Source organism: Dendrobates tinctorius, unplaced genomic scaffold (assembly GCF_039654945.1).
Source record: "Dendrobates tinctorius isolate UK_male_01 unplaced genomic scaffold, ASM3965494v1 ptg000258l, whole genome shotgun sequence".
Classification (NCBI taxonomy): Eukaryota; Metazoa; Chordata; class Amphibia; order Anura; family Dendrobatidae; genus Dendrobates; species Dendrobates tinctorius.
Genome location: NW_027361925.1, coordinates 6,653,822 through 6,674,433, shown reverse-complemented (window position 1 = coordinate 6,674,433; position 20,612 = coordinate 6,653,822). Strand labels below are relative to the sequence as shown.

The window sequence follows — 20,612 nt, the reverse complement described above, 5'->3', positions numbered from 1 at the left end:
AGTACAACTTTTTGCTCTTTTTTTATTCCTTTTTTGGTAGGGGGATGAACAAAGACAGCAAATCTGGCATTGTTTTTCGTATAATTTTTTTTTACAGCATCCAGCAATGTGTTACAGACGTGGTGATGCCATAGTCTATGGAGCTGTTCAAATGTCTGTGTATTTTTCTTGACTGAGTATCTGCACAAAATTGTGGAGGCATGTCCAATCTTCAACCAATTCTCAGTTCAATAACACTAATGCAAAGCCTAAATGCACAATTCATCAATACATTTTCAGATTTCTGGGTGAATATCTCTCAATTAGTAATCTTGTGAGTTGTGGCAAATTCATTGAATCAAGATTGAGACAGAGAGACTCATTGCCAGAGAAAGTAAAAAAATAATCCCAAAATATTCTTTAACTACATAAATAGTAAGAAACTAAAAAATGATAGTGTTGGCCCCCTGAAAAATAGTCTGGGTGAAATGGTGTATGAGGAAAAAGCCAATATGCTAAATGACTTTTTTTGAACAGTATTTACACAAGAAAATCCCATGACAGATAACGTGATCAGTGATAAAAATTCTCCAGTAAATGTCACCTGCTTAACCCAGCAGGAAGTACGGCGGCCTCTAAAATTCACTAAAATTGACAAATCCCCGTACCCGGATGGGATACACCCCTGAGTACTGCAGGAATTAAGTACAGTCATAGATAGACCATTATTTTTAATCTTTAAAGATTCCATAATAACAGGGTCTGTACCACTGGACTGGCGTATGTCAAATGTGGTGCCAATATTCAAAAAGGGGACAAAAACTGAACTTGGAAATTATAGGCCAGTAAGTTTAACCTCAACTGTGGGTAAAATCCTGGAGGGTTTTCTAAGAGATTACTGGAGTATTTGAAGAAGAATAACCTTATGACCCAATATCAACATGGGTTTACAAGGGACCGTTCCTGGTAGACTAATCTGATAAGCATTTATGAAGAGGTAAGTTACGGACTGGAACAAGGAAATGCAGTGGACGTGGTGTACATGGACTTTTCAAAAGCTTTTGATACGGTGCCACACAAAAGGTTGATACATAAAATGAGAACAATGGGGATAGGGTAAAATATGTGTAAGTGGGTTAAGAGCTGGCTCAGGGATAGGAAACAAAGGGTGGTTATTAATGAAGCACACTCACACTGGGTCACGGTTAGCAGTGGGGTACCACAGGGGTCGGTATTGGGCCCGCTTCTTTTTAACATATTTATTGACCTTGTAGGGGGCATAGAGAGTAGAATTTCAATATTTTCAGATGACACTAAACTCTGCAGGGTAATCAATACAGAGGAGGACAATTTTATATTACAGGAGGATTTATGTAAACTAGAAGCTTGGGCTGATAAATGGCAAATGAGCTTTAAGGGGTATAAATGTAAGGTCATGCACTTGGGTAGAACAAACAAGATGTATAATTATGTGCATAATTATAAAGCGCTGGGCAAAACTTTCACTGAAAAAGACCTGGGTGTATGGGTGGACGACAAACTCACATTTAGCGGCCAGTGTCAGGCAGCTGCTGCAAAGGCAAATAAAATAATGGGATGCATTAAAAGAGGCATAGATGCTCATGAGGAGAACATAATTTTACCTCTATATAAGTCACTAGTGCGACCACACTTAGAATACTGCTTACAGTTCTGGTCTCCGGTATATAAGAAAGACATAGCTGAACTGGAGCGGGTGCAGAAAAGAGCGACCAAGGTTATTAGGGAACTAGGGGGTCTGCAATACCAAGACAGGTTATTACACTTGGGGTTATTTAGTTTGGAAAATCGAAGGCTTAGGGGTGATCTTACTACAATGTATAAATATATGAGGGGACAGTACAAAGACCTTTCTAATGATCTTGTTACTCTTAGACCTGTGACGGGGACAAGAGGGCATCCTCTACGTCTGGAGGAAAGAAGGTTTAAGCATACTCACAGACGCGGATTCTTTACTGTAAGAGCAGTGAGACTATGCAACTCTCTGCCATATGATGTTGTAATGAGTGATTCCCTACTAAAATTTAAGAAGGGACTGGATGCCTTTCTTGAAAAGTATAATATTACAGGGTATATACATTAGTTTCCTTAATATTGCGTTGATCCAGGGAGCTAGTCTGATTGCCGTATGTGGAGTCGGGAAGGAATTTTTTTCCCCAATGTGAAGCTTACTGTTTGCCACATGGGTTTTTTTCCCTTCCTCTGGATCAACATGTTAGGGCAGGTTAGGATAGGATATGGGTTGAACTAGATGGACTTAAAGTCTCCCTTCAACCTTAATAACTATGTTACTATGTTATTTGCTCTTGTTTTCAAGTTGCCTTTTGTTATTTTGTTGGTTTTCTGATTTTTAAGTCAATGTGGCTTTTCCAGATGTTTTAAACTACTTTTATTCAGTGATTTTATATATATATATATATATGTAAGTTCTTTTTTCAAATGTTTTGCATATTGCAAAATGTATGACTTTTTGAGCTAAAAAGTTACAAAACCAATGCAAGACAAAAAAAAAAGACATTTTTAGGCATTGTGCAAAACTCTTGAATCACATGCTTTATTGTTTTTTCAAACTCTTTTTATTAGTATTAAACACTACATGTCAAACCAATAACATGTCAAGTTGTCTTTTCCATTCTGTTCAATATGACTTTATTGTCAAAACAATAAACTTATCCAAACACTAATCCCTTCCCTTAATCCCCCCACCTCTCTGCATGCATCCATACAATCTAGGTGTCCTTCAAATGGGCTCTCAGTCTATCTTTAATAGCTGGTGATAATGTAGGAATAAGAAAAGACCAAGTTGTGAGAAACTTCCCCGTTAGTCTCACTCTGTCAGTTATTGTTTCCAATCAATCCATTTTGAATAGGAACTTTATTTTTGTCTGTATTAGTGATTGGGATGGTATATTAGGGTTCAACCATTGGGGTAATATGCTCTTCCTAACTGCCGATGCTCATATTACCAAAATTGCTTTTATATGCTTGGGCAGAGATTGAGGAGATTCCCCCAGCATATTGAAGATTGTCCATTGCGGTGTAAGTGGGAATGTAATATGAAAGGTGGTCTGTAGTTCTACATGTATCCTATGCCACAAATCTTGTATTCTTGGACAACTCCACAGGTGATGGAGGATGTCTGTGTTGTGTGTTCCACATTTTGAGCCACATGCTCCACTTTGATGACTGTGGCACAAAAATACCACAAGCCAAATAAAAATGACTTAAAAAACCTGCAAATGATGATTCAGTGTTTGAGTTGGTGGATTGCACTGAATAAAATTAAATAATAAAGTGCAATTGCAACCCGGGGTCCACTGTGCAGAGATGTAAAACTGCTGCTAGTGTACAATGGCGGAACTAAACAGCAAGCGATCATCTTAAACACTGTGTGTTAAAAGCCACACAGTGTGAACAGAACTCAGAGTTCCCACCCTACTCTACCTGCCTAGACACACAGTCACCGATATGAGTGGGCACACACACAAGCAAACAGAGTGGTAAGGTATCCACTCACACACCACACATAAATGATACTAGCACACCCGTGTGCACCGTTGGGAGCCCTTTTATACCCTAAGCTTCACCCCAAACACTCACGCCTAGCTGGCCGTGACATCGCTCACAGGCCAATTTGGAACAGTCACATCACGGACATACTCAGTAAGGTGATCTCTGGACTTTGCCTCCAGACCGCAAGGCAGCACCTGTATATCCCTGGTTACCATGGCCTTGGCTGGATAGCCAGCAGTATCCAAGCTTACACCATGAGCCTGAGCAAGATGCGGGGACCGACATCTGTGCTGAGCAGCACTTGCAGTGGCTGGACCTGAATGGGAGACCACAGTGCCAGGCAGTACTTGGGTTCTCTCCCGCGCAGCAAGAGATTCCAGGTGCCTAACATTCTGGCCCTACAGTCAGTGAAAAAATTGTGCCATCTGTGCCTGCTTTTCATGGACTATTTAATAGGAGGAGATTGAGGAAACCTTTATCAGTTTTTTTTCAGCCAAGAAACACTGATGAAGCACGGACCAAACTCAGATGGTAAAAACTAACATTGATAAAAATCTCATCTCAAAAACTGCTGAAACTTATTTAATAATTATATTATAATTCCACATTATTGTTCTACTACCTTCTGCAGCGGTTCCAGGAGCCTTCCTACTGCCAGGATTGCAATCATTACCACCGCAGCTGAAATTAGGCTGGCAAACTGCAAAGAAGACAAAATAAGGAATATTCTTAGTGACCAATGCACTGTGATCTGTCACATTCAATGCAGTACTATAGCAGCTCTTGCACATAGGAGGCAGCATTTTAACACTTCTATTATTGTCTATACTAAGTACAATAATGCCTGATTTCTGGGATGGCCGAGAAATCAATACTGTTCTCAATGCAAATAGTAATACACGCATACTATTGTGTAAAAAAATGTCATATATGCTATTAATTGTTTAAAAATATTGTGACAAAACTTGGAGGAAATATGGATATGTTTGATACAAGTGAGAAAGTAAGAAAATTGGTAATGAAGGGAATTGGATGAATCAGGTAGTACCCTAGGCTGCACTTTGGATCCTGCATTTGGGAACTTAGATACACTCAGGGGCTTAAACTATAATAATTTTCTTTTTTACATTTATTAAATAACTAGGTGAAGAGCCCGGCGTTGCCTGGGCATAGTAACCAACTGTGGTTAGTTATAACTAATTATAATGATTATATTGCACACAAAAACCATGCATCTAATCCTATCCTGTGTGATACTGCCTGCTGAGATGCGTATCTAATCCTATCCTGTGTGATACTGTCTGCTGAGCCTTGTATCTATTCCTATCCTGTGTGATACTGACTGCTGAGCTGTGTATCTAATCCTATCCTGTGTGATACTGACTGCTGAGCTGTGTATCTAATCCTATCCTGCGTGATACTGACTGCTGAGCCGTGTATCTAATCCTCCCCTGTGTGATACTGACTGCTGAGCCGTGTATCTAATACTATCCTGTGTGATACTGACTGCTGAGCTGTGTATCTAATCCTATCCTTTGTGATACTGACTGCTGAGCTGTGTATCTAATCCTATCCTGTGTGATACTGACTGCTGAGCTGTGTATCTAATCCTATCCTGTGTGATACTGGGCTCCCCCTGCAGTCTGTGTCAGAGGGTGGTCTGTGTTGGCACGGCAGTAAATTGTGTTATTTCCAGCTTTACAGAAGGACGATAACACCATAGAAATGATAAGAATAATAGGCCTCAGTTACCACAACTGTCTACAAAGAAAACTGTTGCTGATAGCAACCAATCACAGCTCATTTTTAATCTTTTAAACAGCTCTGGGACAGTGTGGCGACTTTTGTGTTTCGACTTTTATGTGGCGAGGTTGGTGTATGTGTGGTGAAATGTGTGCTGAGGGTGGTATATGTGTTGAAGCACGTGGTAGTGTGTGGCGCATTTTGTGTGTGTGTTCATATCCCCGTGTGTGGTGAGTATCCCATGTCAGGGCCCCACCTTAGCAACTGTACGGTATATACTCTTTGGCGCCATCACTCTCATTCTTTAAGTCCCCTTTATTCACATCTGGCAGCTGTCAATTTGCCTCCAACACTTTTCCTTTCACTTTTTCCCCATTATGTAGATAGGGGCAAAATTGTTTGGTGAATTGGAACGCGCGGGGTTAAAATTTCACCTCACAACATACCCTTTGATGCTCTCGGGGACCAGATGTGTGACTGTGCAAAATTTTGTGGCTGTAGCTGCGACGGTGCAGATGCCAATCCCGGACATACACACACACATACATACATACATACATACACACACACATACATACATACATACATACATACATACACACACACACACATACGGTACATACATACATACATACATACACACCCACATTGAGCTTTATATATTAGATAATTAGTATAGGGTGTCTGCACACATGAGTATGACAATAGTTTACAAACATATATGGGATAATGCTTCAGAGATTATTGTATTGTATATATTTTCTCTCTAACTTTTCAGTAGAGATGGAATGGTCAGATATGATTTTAAAATTGTATGAATGTAGTTATTTTCTTGAATGTAGTAAGCAGTATTATTGTAGCTACACTTTTGTATATAGTAATATAGTAGTTATATGATTGCCTGTAGTGTGCAGAACCTAGTCGTATATATCTTTTTATTGGTGTCAGTTTAAAAGTAAAATGAGTGTGTTTACACAGGAATATTATAGCAGTTATATTCTTTTACACGGGACAGTAATATAGTAGTTATATTTTTGTACATAGGTGTGGGATTATAGAAGTTATATTCTTGTACATAGCGGGCAGTATTATAGTAGTTATATTCTTGTACAGAAGGGTAGTATTATATTAGTTATTTTCTTATACATAGTGAGCATGGTATATTCTTGTACATAGGGGCTGTATTATAGTAGTTATATTCTTCTTGATAGGGGACAGTATTATAGTAGTAATATTCTTGTTCAAGGGGACAGTATTATAGTAGTTAGTTTTTGTACAGAAAATCAGTATTATAGAAGTTATATGCTTGTACATGGGAGCAGTATAGTAGATGTAGCACGGGCATTACTGCATGCTTCTCCCCTTGCCCGACATGGTCACAGACTCACACACCACCATGGCCTCTGTCCCACACTTCCTCCTCCTCAGGCTGCTACCCAGAGTCTGCGCACTGCTTGCAGATACTCGAGCACAGTGCTTAGGACAATCGCGCTCCCTGCTCCCTACATGTCCCTATATTCCTGCCTACCTGTACATCAGCCGCACCCGTCTGCACCATCTTGCCTGTGTATCAGCTGTGCCTGCCAGAACCTGCCTGCCTGAATATCAGCCATGCCCGTCTGCACCAGCCTCCCTGTATATTAACCATGCCCACCAGCACCTAGCTGCCTGTATATCTGCGATGCCTGCCTGCAACATTTTCCTGTACATCAGGCGTGCCCACCAACAACACTTGCCTGTACATCAGTTGTGCCTGTCAACACCAGCCTGCCTGTATATCAGTTGTGCCTGCCAGCACCAGCCTCCCTGTGTATCAGCCGAAACTGCCTGCAACTGACGTCCCAGTCTGTATACCAGCCATACCTGTCTGCACATCAGCCGCGCCTGCTTACATCTGCCTCATCTCCCAGTATTCCTGTAGTGGCACCATGTAGTTTTCAAGTCCATCTAGTCTTGGCCATTTCATCTACCTGGCCCTTTGAGGATCAGCTGCTGTGCGTCCGAGTTTTGTCCTGGAGTAGCACCTGGTGTCCATCTGGAGCCAAATCTAAACTCACCATCCGGGACTCTAGCGAAAAGTCAGATGCATGCCTCTCTAGGTTCTCTTGAGATCACGGAACACTGGTTCCACCACCCCCGTTAAGGTTTGATCAGGTCATGGAATCCCCCGGCTCCCAAGCATCCTCTATATCAGAGCAGTACCAGGAAGTTTACTGTTATGAATGGGTCACCAAGGAGGAAAAAAACAACAAGCTAAGTCTCAGAAAACCAGAGAGGTTGGTAACTATGCAGATTGCAGATCTCTGATCTTAACCACACAACTAGCAGCAGTCGTGGAGCGTTCCTACGATGTTCCTAGATGCCTCATCACAACCGGAGAGCTACATAAGCCTAAAGCAGGAAAAGAGGAAAACTAACTGCCCCAGAGCAGACCCCAAAGGAAAGACAGCCCCCCACATGTATTGATGGTGAAACAAGATGAAAGCACAAACACAGGAAGGAAAATAGGCTGAGCAAACGATGGGGCCCGACTAACTAGAAAGGACAGGAAAGGAAAGCCACTGTCTGCAATCTGCCAAAAAACCCTACCAAAATAATGTCCAACACATCTGATAGCAAAATTAACCCTGAAGTCACTAGACTTCTCCCACTATATCAGCACTCTGAAATATTCTGAAACAGAGCAAAAAGAGGCCAATCTAATAAGGAACAAAAAAGGCAAATTGGCAAATACAGATAAATAGAAGTGGAAGATCAGCATAGCCCCAGCAGGGGCAGGCTGACCACACAAGAAACTGAATTGACCAACAAGCGCAAGTGTGAACATTAGCAAAAAACAAACTTAACTTGAGAAGACTGGAAGAGAGCTGAAGTCCAAGACCTGAGAAGCAGACTGAATCAGCAGCACCAGGATAGGGCGTCGGCTGTCTTATATCCAGTCTGATACTCCAGAGATCCAATCGTTATCCTCCTCATCAGGTGGCAGATCACTACCACTTAAACCAACCTCACTACCTCCTGTCACCACCAGAGGGAGAACGGAAGGAGAACTCTCAACTGGTGGAGCAGAAAATGAGTTCATAACAGTTTACCTTCAGAAAGACCAGCAGGATAAAATCTTCTCTTACCTATGGGCAGTGACCACCCGCCTGGATACTGGATACGCTGACATCTCCAGTCGCATTCGCATCTCCCAAAGCTATGGCAACCTTGGCCATGGCCCATCAGCCTGCCGCTGTGTTTCTGGTTCTACACCTCGTCTGTCAGCTCCGATGATCCTGCCCTATGTTTGGGGTCCATCAGTCAAGCACTTTGAACTCTAGGCCCTGAAGTGGTTCCGTTCTGACGCTCTGAAAGCTGTCTAGTGAGTTCTCAGATTTGCTAATTATTACCGCTGTTTCATTCCACATTTTACACTCAGACTGATCCTGTTTCTGCTGCAAGAGGGCCAACCCTAAGGTATGGACTCCAGAGGCAGAGAACGTCTTTGTCTTCATAAAACAGGCCTTCTCTTCAGCTCCTGTGCTGCATCAACCAAACAATAATAAGCAGTTCTTTTTGAAAGTGGATGCTTTTTACTCTGGGGCCAGAGCTGTCCTTATCCAGAAGTCTCCTACCTGCCATATGGTGACCTGCGGTTTCTTTTCCAAAATATTCTCAGCTCCAGAATACAACTATCTGCAGTCCAAATAGTAGCTAAATCGGTGTCAAGCCAGGTGGTCTCTGTTCTTCGCCCTTCAAAATAGTACAGTCCCTCCGTTGTATTTGTCTCGGGTCCCATGCAGAAGAACTTTCATCACTGAATCAGACAGGAAGCGGATTCATCACTGGGGTCACTCATCTAAATTGACTGGTCATGCCAGACAGAAGAACATGGCTATTCTCATTTCCCGGAATTATTATTGGTGTCCAACCCTGCTCAAGGGTATTGTGGGTTTCGTCTCGGCTTGCCTCTCCTGTGCCCAAAACAAGACTCTGAAACCGCTTCCGAGCAGCCATCTACTTCCTTTGCCCGTACCATCTTCTGCCTGGCAAAATATCGTGATGGACTTCATTACCGAACTTCCAATATCGTCCGAGTGTACCGCCATCTGGGTAGTTGTTTATCGCTTCTCTAAGATGGCTTATTTCACTCCACTATCCTGCCTCCTGTCTGCCCCTATGTTTGCTGAGCAGTTCAGTCAACATATTTTCTGCCTCCATGGTTTACCTCTCCGTATAGTCTCAGATAGAGGCATCCAGTTTACATCTCATTTCTGGAGGGCTACCTGCAAACTACTTAATGTCACCTTAAATTTCTCTTCAGCCTACCATCCACAATCTCATGGTCAGATAGAGCGGGTCAACCAGATCCTGACCAACTTCCTGTGGCATCTCATAAATGCTCACCACAATGATTGAGCCAAACTCCTGTCTTGGGTGGAATTATCAAACAACAACCATGTGAGTGAATCCTCTGCTAAATCTCATTTTTTTGTGGTCTACGGTCAACATCCCAATATTTCGTTCCCTGTTTCTACTACCACAGACATTCTGGCTCCTGAATCCGTCATATAGTGCTTTTTTAAGACACCAAGACCACAAAGACCTCAGACCAGATGAAGAGACATGCAGATAAGAGATGTCTGGAACTGCCTTTGTTTCATCCTTGGGACAATGTTTGGCTGTCTTTTCAAAGTATGTCCATCTCACGCTACCCTTGTTTAAATTGGATCCTCGCTTCATAGGCCCGTTCAAGGTTCTCAAACAGATAAATCCTGTAGACTCCAAGCTCAAACTCCCGGCCTGTTTACGAATCCCCAGTTCATTTCTTGTCTCTCCACAAGCCTCTCGCCTTCAGTTCCTTCTTCAAAGATCGACGTACCACTCCTGCCCCAGCAAGCTCTGAAGACATTTACAAGGTAGAGAATAATCTGCCCACAAAGAGGGTAAGAGGAAAAAACATTTTTAAGTGAATTGGTAGGGGTTCGGTCCTTAGGAGATGACGTGGGAACCCAGGGAGAAAATCCATGCCCTTCTCCTCCTGAAGAGATTTCTTGTGGGCTTGAAGGAGAGGGTGTGTAAAGGTGGGGGTACTGTAGCGCTGACATCCCTGCAAGCTTCTTCCCTCCACCGAAAGGGATGTTGACTCACTCACCACCGCGGCCCCCATCATGTACTGCCTCCTCCCTTGGATGCTGTTTGGGGCTGCGCCCTGCTGGCAAATCGTCAGGCACTGTGTTTATGGAGTGCGCACCCTCCTACTTAAAGGCACAGCATGTGTCATCCTAAAATGTTTCAGTGGCTGGGAGACACTTATTATTTAAGACATCTCCACCAGAATGGAGGTGCTTGAGCAAGGTGTAAAGTCAGTTGTCTGCACTCTTGCTAGTGTCAGGTCCCTAGTACTCACCAGTCACTTTACCTGTACTGTACCTGTCTGGCTGTACTTGCCTTGTGTCCCTGTATTCCCCCCATACCCACCAGCACCTGCCTGCATATATCAGCCGTGCCTGCCTGCACCAGCCTGCCTGTATATCAGCCATGCCTGCCAGCACCTGCCTGCCTATCATCCAAGCACACCTGCACCAACTTACGTGTATATCAGCTGTGAGCACCTGCACCAGCATGCCTGCACATCAGCTATGCCCGCTTGCACCAGTCTGCATGTATGTCAGCCGTGCCTGCCAAGACCTGCCTGCCTGTATATCAGCCTTGCCCACCTGCACCTGCTTGCCTGTATATCAATTGTGCCCGCCTGCAACTGTTTGCCTGTATATCAATCATGCCCGCCCGCACCAACTTGCATATATATCACCCATGCACACCTGCACCATCCTGTCTCTATATCAGCCATGCCCTCCAGCAGCTGCCTACCTGTATATCAGCCGTGCCAGCCTGCACCAGCCTGCCTGTATATCAGCCGTGCCCACCTTCACCAGCCTGCCTGTACATCAGCCGTGCTCGCCTGTACCAGCCTGCCTGTACATTAGCCGCTCCTGCCAGCATCTGCCTGCCTGTATATTAGCTGTGCCCGCCAACAACTGTCTGTACACCACCCGTGCCTGCCTGCACCTGCCTATATATCAGCCATACCTGCCTGCACCTGCCAAGTGAAGCTATATGCCAGCTGGACCTGTCTGCACCTACCATGCCATTTTGTATTCCAATCGTACCTGTCTACATCTGCTGTATCTCCCAGTATTACTATTGTGTTAGTCAGCACTTATCAAGTCCATCTAGTCTTGGCCATTCCATCTCTCTGCCCCTCTGGGGGTCAGCTGTCGTGCGTCTAAAGTCTGTCTTGGAGTAGCACCTGGCATCCATCTGGAGCCAAGTCTAACCCCACCATCAGGGCCAGTATTATAGCAGTTACATTCCTGTATATAAACAGCAGTATTATAATAGTTATATTCGTGCAAACAGAGGGAATTTTGTTATGTTCTCTCATATAGGTGTATTATTATAGTAGGTACAGCATATTCTTGTGCATCAGTAGCAGTGTTATAATAGCTATATTCTTATACATGGGGTGCAGTATTATAGTGGCTTTAAAAATATAAAAACTACCACAACACTCCAAAATAGAGTTAAAAAATCTGAAATTACTTTAATACAATCCAGAATATACAGTACATATGACAATTTGGTCACAAAGATCTCTATAAGATGAACTGAAAATATAAAGAATAATATATCAGTATAAGAAGAAAATATAAGGAATCCTCTTTTGAATTTTGGAGTGACATCCTACCCGACCACCCTAACCATAGAGAAGAATGCTATGTACCTCTTTAATTTGATTTATAATAGTTTTATTATTGACAATAGGGGGGAGTATTATATTATTTATTGTACAAAAAGGGCAGTTTTATAGCAGCTACAATACAATGAATGTATTTTAGTAGTTATATTCTTGTACATGAGTGGCAGTATTATAGTAGTTAAATTTTTGCACATAGACAGCAGTATTATAGTAGTTGGAAACAGGGATTTTTGTTGTGTTCTCATATATAGGGGCAGTATTATAGTAGCTATTGTCAGGGATAACAGAATGGAAGGTCACGCAGATCCCACTGCTGTCATCAGTTTGTCAGGGGATGCAACTTTGCTGATTCCAATCGTCAGAACAATTATGCAATTGACTGGTGAGTGGTGGACAACGCCGCAGTTGCTTCCATTGCTAGGCCAGTTATTGGGAAACTCACAGTGAGTGGATGGTATATACACTTCCGATTCTAACTCTTGGAATATATACAGGTGCTTCTCACAAAATTAGAATATCATAAAAAATTAATTTATTTCAGTTCTTCAATACAAAAAGTGAAATTCATTTATATTGAGAGTCAATACAAACAGAGTGATCTATTTCACGTGTTTATTTCTGTTGATGTTGATGATTATGACTTGGAGCCAATGAAAGCCCAAAAGTCATTATCTCAGAAGATTACAATAATTAACCAAAAGCACCTGCAAAGGCTGAAATAAATAACATTTTTGATGATATTCTAATTTTGTGAGAAGCACCTGTATATGTATATATATATGTACACATGTATATACAGTATATATACATGTATATACACTATATATATACAGTGTATATATATATATATAGTGGTGTAGTAACCACTGTGTCCGCTAGGGGGCGCTCTGTGGATGTCTCAGGAGAAAGTATGAATGGCAGAATGCTGAATGGCCGTTATGTATCTCAAAGTGGGTGGCTTTGAGACGGAGACTTATGTGTTGATCAGCAATGATACTGCTGAGGTGCTGCTTTAATGTGACAGGGAGAAGTCTCCAGGTAACTAGGGAGATGGGTGGGCCAGTTACCTACAAACCCACCCAGGGGGTGTGTTTAACCCCTTCATGACCAAGCCTATTTTGACCTAAATGACCAGGCCATTTTTTGCAATTCTGACCAGTGTCCCTTTATGAGGTAATAACTCAGGAACGCTTCAACGGATCTAGCGATTCTGAGATTGTTTTTTCGTGACATATTGGGCTTCATGTTAGTGGTAAATTTAGGTCGATAATTTTTGCGTTTATTTGTGAAAAAATCAGAAATTTGGTGAAAATTTAGAAAATTTTGCAATTTTCACATTTTGAATTTTTATTCTGTTAAACCAGAGAGTTATGTGACACAAAATAGTTACTAAGTAACATTTCCCACATGTCTACTTTACATCAGCACAATTTTGGAAACAAAATATTTTTTTGTTAGGAAGTTATAAGGGTTAAAAGTTGACCAGCGATTTCTCATTTTTACAATAAAATTTACAAAACCATTTTTTGGGGACCACCTCACATTTGAAGTCACTTTGAGGGGTCTATATGGCAGAAAATACCCAAAAGTGACACCATTCTAAAAACTGCACCCCTCAAGCTACTCAAAACTACATTCAAGAAGATTATTAACCCTTCAGGTGTTTCACAGGAACTAAAGCAACGTGGAAAGAAAAAATGGACATTTTAATTTTTCCAACAAAAATTTTCTTTTAGCATCAATTTTTTCATTTTCACATGGGCAACAGGATAAAATGGATCCTAAAATTTGTTGGGCAATTTCTCCTGAGTACACTGATACCTCATATGTGGTCAAAAACCACTGTTTGAGCGCACGGCAGGGCTCAGAAGGGAAGGAGCACCATTTGACTTTTTGAATGGAAAGTATGCTGGAATATTTAGCGGTTGCCATGTCACGTTTGGAGAGCCCCTGTGTGCCTAAACATTGGAGCTCCCCCACAAGTGACCCCATTTTGTAAACTAGACCCCCAAAGGAACTTATCTAGATGCATAGTGATCATGTTGAACCCCCAGCTACTTCACAAATTGATCTGTAAAAAAAAAAAAGTACTTTTTTTTCACAAAAATTTTCTTTTAGCCTCAGTTTTTTCATTTTTACATGGGCAACAGGATAAAATGGATCCTAAAGTTTGTTGAACAATTTCTCCTGAGTACACCGATACCTCATATGTGGTCATAAACCACTGTTTGAGCGCACGGCAGGGTCCGGAAGGGAAGGAGCACCATTTGACTTTTTGAATGGAAAATTAGCTCCAATCGTTATCGGACACCATGTCGCGTTTGGAGAGCCCCTGTGTGCCTAAACATTGGAGCTCCCCCAAAAATGACCCCATTTTGGAAACTAGACCCCCTAAGGAAATTATCTAGATGTTTAGTGAGCACTTTGAACCCCCATGTGCTTCACAAAAGTTTATAACACAGAGCAGTGAAAATAAAAAATAATTTTTTTTCCTCAAAAATAATTTTTAGCACACTATTTTTAATTTTCACAAGGCTAACAGGAGAAATTGGATCCCAAAAGTTGTTGACCAGTTTGTCCTGAGTACGCTGGTACTCAATATGTGGGGGGAACCACTGTTTGGGCACACGGCAGGGCTCAGAAGGGAAGGAGCACCATTTGACTTTTTGAAATGCAAATTACTTCTATTAGGTAATCGTTAGCGGACACCATGTCATGTTTGGAGAGCCCCTGTGTGCCTAAACATTGGAGCTCCCCCACAAATTACCCCATTTTGGAAACTAGACCCCCTATGGAACTTATCTACATGCATAGTGAGCAATCTGAACCCCCAAGTGCTTCACAAAAGTTTATAACGCAGAGTCGTGAAAATAAAAAATATTTTTTTTCCTCAAAAAATTATTTCTTAGTGCGCAATTTTTTATTTTCACAAGGGTACCAGGATAAATTAGACCCCAAAAGTTGTTTTCCAGTATGTCCTGAGCACGCTGGTACCCCATATGTGGGTGGGGACCACTGTTTGGGTACACGTCGGGGCTCGGAAGGGAAGTAGTGACATTATGAAATGCTGACTTTGATGGAATGGTCTGCAGGCATCATGTTACATTTGCAGAGCCCCTGATGTACCTAAACTGTGGAACCCCCCCACAAGTGACCCCATTTTGGAAACTAGACCCCCAAGGAACTTATCTAGATGTGTGGTGAGCACCTTGAACCCCCAAGCGCGTCACAGAAGTTTATAATGCAGAGCAGTGAAAATAAAAAAAAAAATTTTTTCCTCAAAAAAATGATTTTCAGCCAGCAATTTTTTATTTTCACAAGGGTAGCAGGATAAATTGGACCCCAAAAGTTGTTGTACAGTTTGTCCTGAGTACGCTGGTGCCCCATATATGGGGTGAACCATTGTTTAGGCACACGTAAGGGCTCGGAACGGAAGTAGTGACGTTTTGAAATGCAGACTTTGATGGAATGGTCTGTGGTCGTCGTTACGTTTGCAGAGTCCCTGATATGCCTAAACAATAGAAACCAGCCACAAGTGACCCCATTTTGAAAACTATACCTCCCAAGGAACTTATCTAGATGCCTGGTGAGCACTTTGAACCCCCAAGTGCTTCACAGAAGTTTAGAACGCAGAGACGTGAAAATAAAAAAAAAAAAAAAAAAAATTTCCACAAAAATATTTTTTTAGCCCCCAATTTTTTATTTTTCCAAGGGTACCAGGAGAAATTAGACCCCCAAAGTTGTTGTGCAATTTTTCCTGAGTACGCTGATACCCCATATGTTGTGGTAAACCACTGTTTGTGCACACGTTGGGGCTTGGAAGGGAGGGAGCACCGTTTAACTTTTTGAACGCAAAATTTGTTGGAATCAATGGTTGCACCATATCGCGTTTGGAGACCCCCTGATGTGCCTAAACAGTGGAAACCCAACAATTCTAACTTCAACCCTAACCCCAACACACCCCTAACCACAGCCCTAACCCCAACACATCCCTAACCCTAATCCCAACCCTAACCCCAACACACCCCTAACCCTAATCCCAACCCTAACCATAACCCTAGCCACAACCCTAACCCTAATTCCAACCCTAACCCTAATTCCAACCCTAACCCTAACCCTAATTCCAACCCTAACCCTAATTCCAACCCTAACCCTAATCCTAATTCCAGCCCTAACCCTAATTCCAACCCTAACCCTAACCCTCTTTCCAACCCTAACCCTCTTTCCAACCCTAACCCTAACCCTCTTTCCAACCCTAACCCTCTTTCCAACCCTAACCCTAACCCTCTTTCCAACCCTAACCCTAACCCTAATGGAAAAATAAAAATAATTTCTTTATTTTAATAGTTGATCCTGCCTATGGGGGTGATAAACGGGGGGTTTATTTACTTTTCATTCTATTTTGATCACTGTGAGAGTTTATCACAGTGATCAAAATGAGTGAATGGAAATTGCAGCCGGCGGGCGCACTGCGCATGTGCCCGCCATTTTCCAATATGGCGGCGGCCATGGTCTGGGACACTGGGAGCCATAACAGCACTCGGTGATTACCGGGGGGTGGGAGGAGGGGCGATTGGAAGCCGGGGGAGCAGAGGGAAGGCGGAGGGAGATGATGACAGCGGCGGTGGGGCAGATCGCCCCCGTTAACGGGTGGGGGGGTCAGATCGCTGTCACCAGCCATATCCGATGCTACAGCAGCGTCGGACATGGCTGGATTGTAATATTTCATCAATTTTCATTGATGAAATATTACTATCGCTCTGATTGGCTGTTTCACTTTTAACAGCCAATCAGAGCGATCGTAGTCATGTGGGGGCAAAGCCACGCCCCCTATGCTGAAGAACAAAGCCCCCTGTATCTGCGGGTCAGGTGACCTTTCAGTGACCTAGGTCACCCGACCAGCAGGGGGGCTTTAAAGTCATGACGCCACATAGGCATCACTGGTCAGATTGGCACCAGTTTTCAAGACGTCTATGTGGCATCATTGGTCGTGAAGGGGTTAAAGAACACTGTTGTAAAGAGTGTGTAAGTGCTTGAAGGACCTGTGATGAGGTCACAGTCATGTGACCCGGTGGGCGTGGCTATAAACCATATAATGTGGCCAGGGTAGGTCACATGTGGTGAATGCTGGGACCCGATTGGTCCAGTGTGGAAGGCCCCGCTGAGATGGAGCTTCCTGGCTAACAGCCTGTGAAGTGGCTGTGGCAAATGGCTGCACGTGTCTGAGAGTTCCCAGGGGAGGGAATGAACGTCTGCAGTAAGCTGAAGCAGCCATGAGGAAACCCAGACGTGGGTGAGATAAGTGAGGCTAAGAGAGACTGTTTGCTGGACATTGTACAACCTGTGTGAACACAGGGTTTACAGAGTGAAACTCTGCCATGGACACTCTGCTGTTTATATGAAGTTTTGTTGCTGCTGTGGGTTTATGATGTTGAATAAACCACATGGACTATGCTTGCTTTATGGAAAATCTCTGCCGGATCTGATTTTGTGGCTGCTGAGCGAGTATCCCCTACCTGAATAACAGCGCTACCTCACTATATAAATATATATATATATATATATATATATATATATATATGCATAGTACATATATATTTGTGCTTAAGAGTTTACATACCCTGGCAGAATTTTTGCTCTCTTGGCCTTTTTTCAGAGAACTTGATTGATAACACCAAAACTTTCTCCACTCATGGTTAGTGGTTGGGTGAAACCATTTATTGTCAAACTAATGTGTTTGCTCTTTTTAAATCATAATGACAACCCAAAACATCCCAACCCAAACGACCTGATCAAAAGGTTAGGAAGTTGACACAAATGGGTTTGAATGGCTACTAAAGGTAACATCCTCACCTGTGTCCTGTTTGCTTGTAATCAGTGTGTGTGCATAAAAGCTAGGTGTGTTTCTGGCATCCAGACAGACTCTTGCAGCTATCATCAAGCCACTAACGTTTCTGGATTGTGAGTCATGGGGAAAGCAAAAGAATTATCAACAGATCTACGGGAAAAGGTAGTTGAACTGTATAAAACAGGAGAGGGATACAAAAAGATATGCAAGGAATTGATAATGCCAGTCAACATCGTTTAAACTGTTATTAACAAATGGAAAGTCAGGGGCTCTATAAAAACAAAACCACGATCAAGTAGACCAACACATATTTTGTCCACAAGTGCCAGGAAAATAGTTTGGGATGCAAAAATACCCCACAAATAATATCAGCTGAATACTGGATTCTCTGAAAACTAGAGGTGTGGCTGTTTCAAGATGCACAATAAGGAGACAATTGAAGAAAAATGGGCTGCATAGTCGAGTCGCCAGAAGACAGCCATTACTGCAAAAATGCCACAAAGTATCTCACATACAATACGCAAAACAGCACAGAGACAAAACATCTGGAACAAGGTCATTTGGAGTGATGAAACCAAAATTGAACTTTTTGTCCACAATCATAAACGTTACATTTGGAGAGAGGGCAGCAAGACCTATGATGAAAGGAACACCATTACTACTGTAAAGCATGGAGGTGGATCGCTGATGTTTTGTGGATGTGTGAGCTACAAAGGCACAGGAAACTTGGTCAAAGTTGAAGGAAAGATGAATGCAGCACGTTATCAGCAAATACTGGAGGCAAATTTGCAATTATCAGCCCGGAAGCTGCGCATGGGACGTAATTGGACAGTCCAACATGATAAAAATCCAAAACACAAGACCAAGTTGACCTGTCATTGGCTACAGCAGAACAAAGTGAAGTTTTTGGAGTGGCCATCTCAGTCTCCTGACCTCAATATCATTGAGCTACTCTGGGGAGATCGCAAGCGCACAGTTCATGCTAGACATGCTAGACAGCACAGGAGGCTTTTTGCCAAGAAGACTGGATAGTTTTAGCATCTGAGGAAATAAAGAACCCCATCCACAACTACCACAAAAGACTTCAAGCTATCATTGATGTTAGAGGGGGCAACACATGGTATTAAGAAATTGGGTATGTGAACTTTTGATCAGGGTCATTTGGATATTTTGGGTTGTCATTATGATTTACAAAGAGAAAACACAATAGTTTGATAATAAATGGTTTCATCCAACCACTAATCATGAGTGGAGAAAAAGTAATGGTGTTATCATTCATATTCTCTGAAAAAAGGCCAAGAAAGCCAACATTCTGCAGGGGTATGTAAACTTTTGAGCACAACTGTATATATATATGCCCTGCAATGGTTACTGTCAACTCCACAATAACAAAAAGAAATACTAGCTGCCACCACCAAGTTTATACAGGCTGGTTGTAAACTCGTTACAGGTAGCATATGACTTTAGGAGTGCGGTTAAAGAGCAAGAGGAATAGAGCTGTTAAATTTTATGTATTTAACCTGTAAAAGTATGCAGAATGGCTCTTTTTGCAGGGAAGCACTTTGATTAGAAAAATGGAAGGCTCTCACACCAAATTATGTCTTTCTAAATGAACAATAACAGACGCCCAAACTCTCATTTTTATTACTTCAAGGTTATGCCCACTTACCTTCCCTTGGTGAGCATATATGGGGTCTGTTTGTGGGATGTCCTAGGTCTTTTAGCAGATTATGAGATCCCCAACTTAACAAATATCTTCGCCTCTGAAGGACTCAGGCAGTAGTTATTATCCTGCCTGTTGTGAATTCGCTTTCTGGCCTACCTCTGGTTACTGCTGAAGTTGGTGGAGCTGGTCAGGTTGACGGAGGGGTTGCGAGTTCTCTTTCTGGGCTCCCTCTGGTGGTTACTGGAGGTAATGGAGCTGATCTGATTAACAGAGGCTTGCCACCTGATAATGAGGACGACGATTGGAGATCTGGGGTTTCAGACTGGATTTAAGACAGCCGACTCCCTCTATCCCTGCTGGTGATTTTTTCCTGCCTCCTGAGGTCTTAGTTTCCAGCTCAGTCCCTGCATGCTCAGCTAAGTGTTCTTTTGCTATTCTGTTCACATTTGATCTGGTTTTGTCTATTTCAGTTTTGTGTGGGTCAGCCAGCTCCGGCTGGGGCTGTGCTGAGTCACCATCCATATGTTGCTGCTTGTGCCGGTTTGTTTTTGTCCCTTAGTGGATTGGCCTCTTTTTGCTCTGCTTTCGGAATAAACCGGAGTGCTGATATAATGGGCGAAGTCGTGCGACTTCAGTATTTTTGCATCAGACGTGTTGGATCTTTTTGTAGGGTTTTTTTGCGTGACGGCAGACATTGTCTTTCCTTTCCTGTCCTTTCTAGTCAGTGTGGGCCCCGTCGTTTGCTCAGTCTATTTTCCTACCTGCGTTTGTGTTTTCATCTTGTCTCACTGACAATATATGTTTGGGGGCTATCTATTCCTTTAGGGTCTGCTCTGGGGCAGTTTAGATTTCCCCTTTCTTGCTTTAGGCTTAGTTAGCTCTCCGGCTGTGCCGAGGCGTCTAGGATCATCGAAGACACGCTGCACGGCTACTGCTAGTTGTGTGGATAGGATCAGGGGTCTGCAATCCACTTAGTTACCAACCTCTCTGGTTTTCTGTGGCTTAGCTTGGGCTTGCTCTCCTCCTCAGTGACCCAATCATAACACCTGCCTATCTGTGACATGTTTCCTATTGTGATT

General features: G+C 42.7%; 1 protein-coding gene across 1 annotated transcript in view; it reads right to left on the bottom strand.

Annotated features, from left to right (window-relative positions):
- LOC141069338 (pendrin-like) overlaps positions 1–20,612 on the bottom strand; it is a 195,878-nt gene that overhangs the window by 25,829 nt on the left and 149,437 nt on the right. Inside the window, exon 10 of the mRNA XM_073558816.1 lies at positions 4,154–4,231. Within this exon, the coding sequence (XP_073414917.1) occupies positions 4,154–4,231 (78 nt within the window). The remainder of the gene's footprint in view (positions 1–4,153; positions 4,232–20,612) is intronic.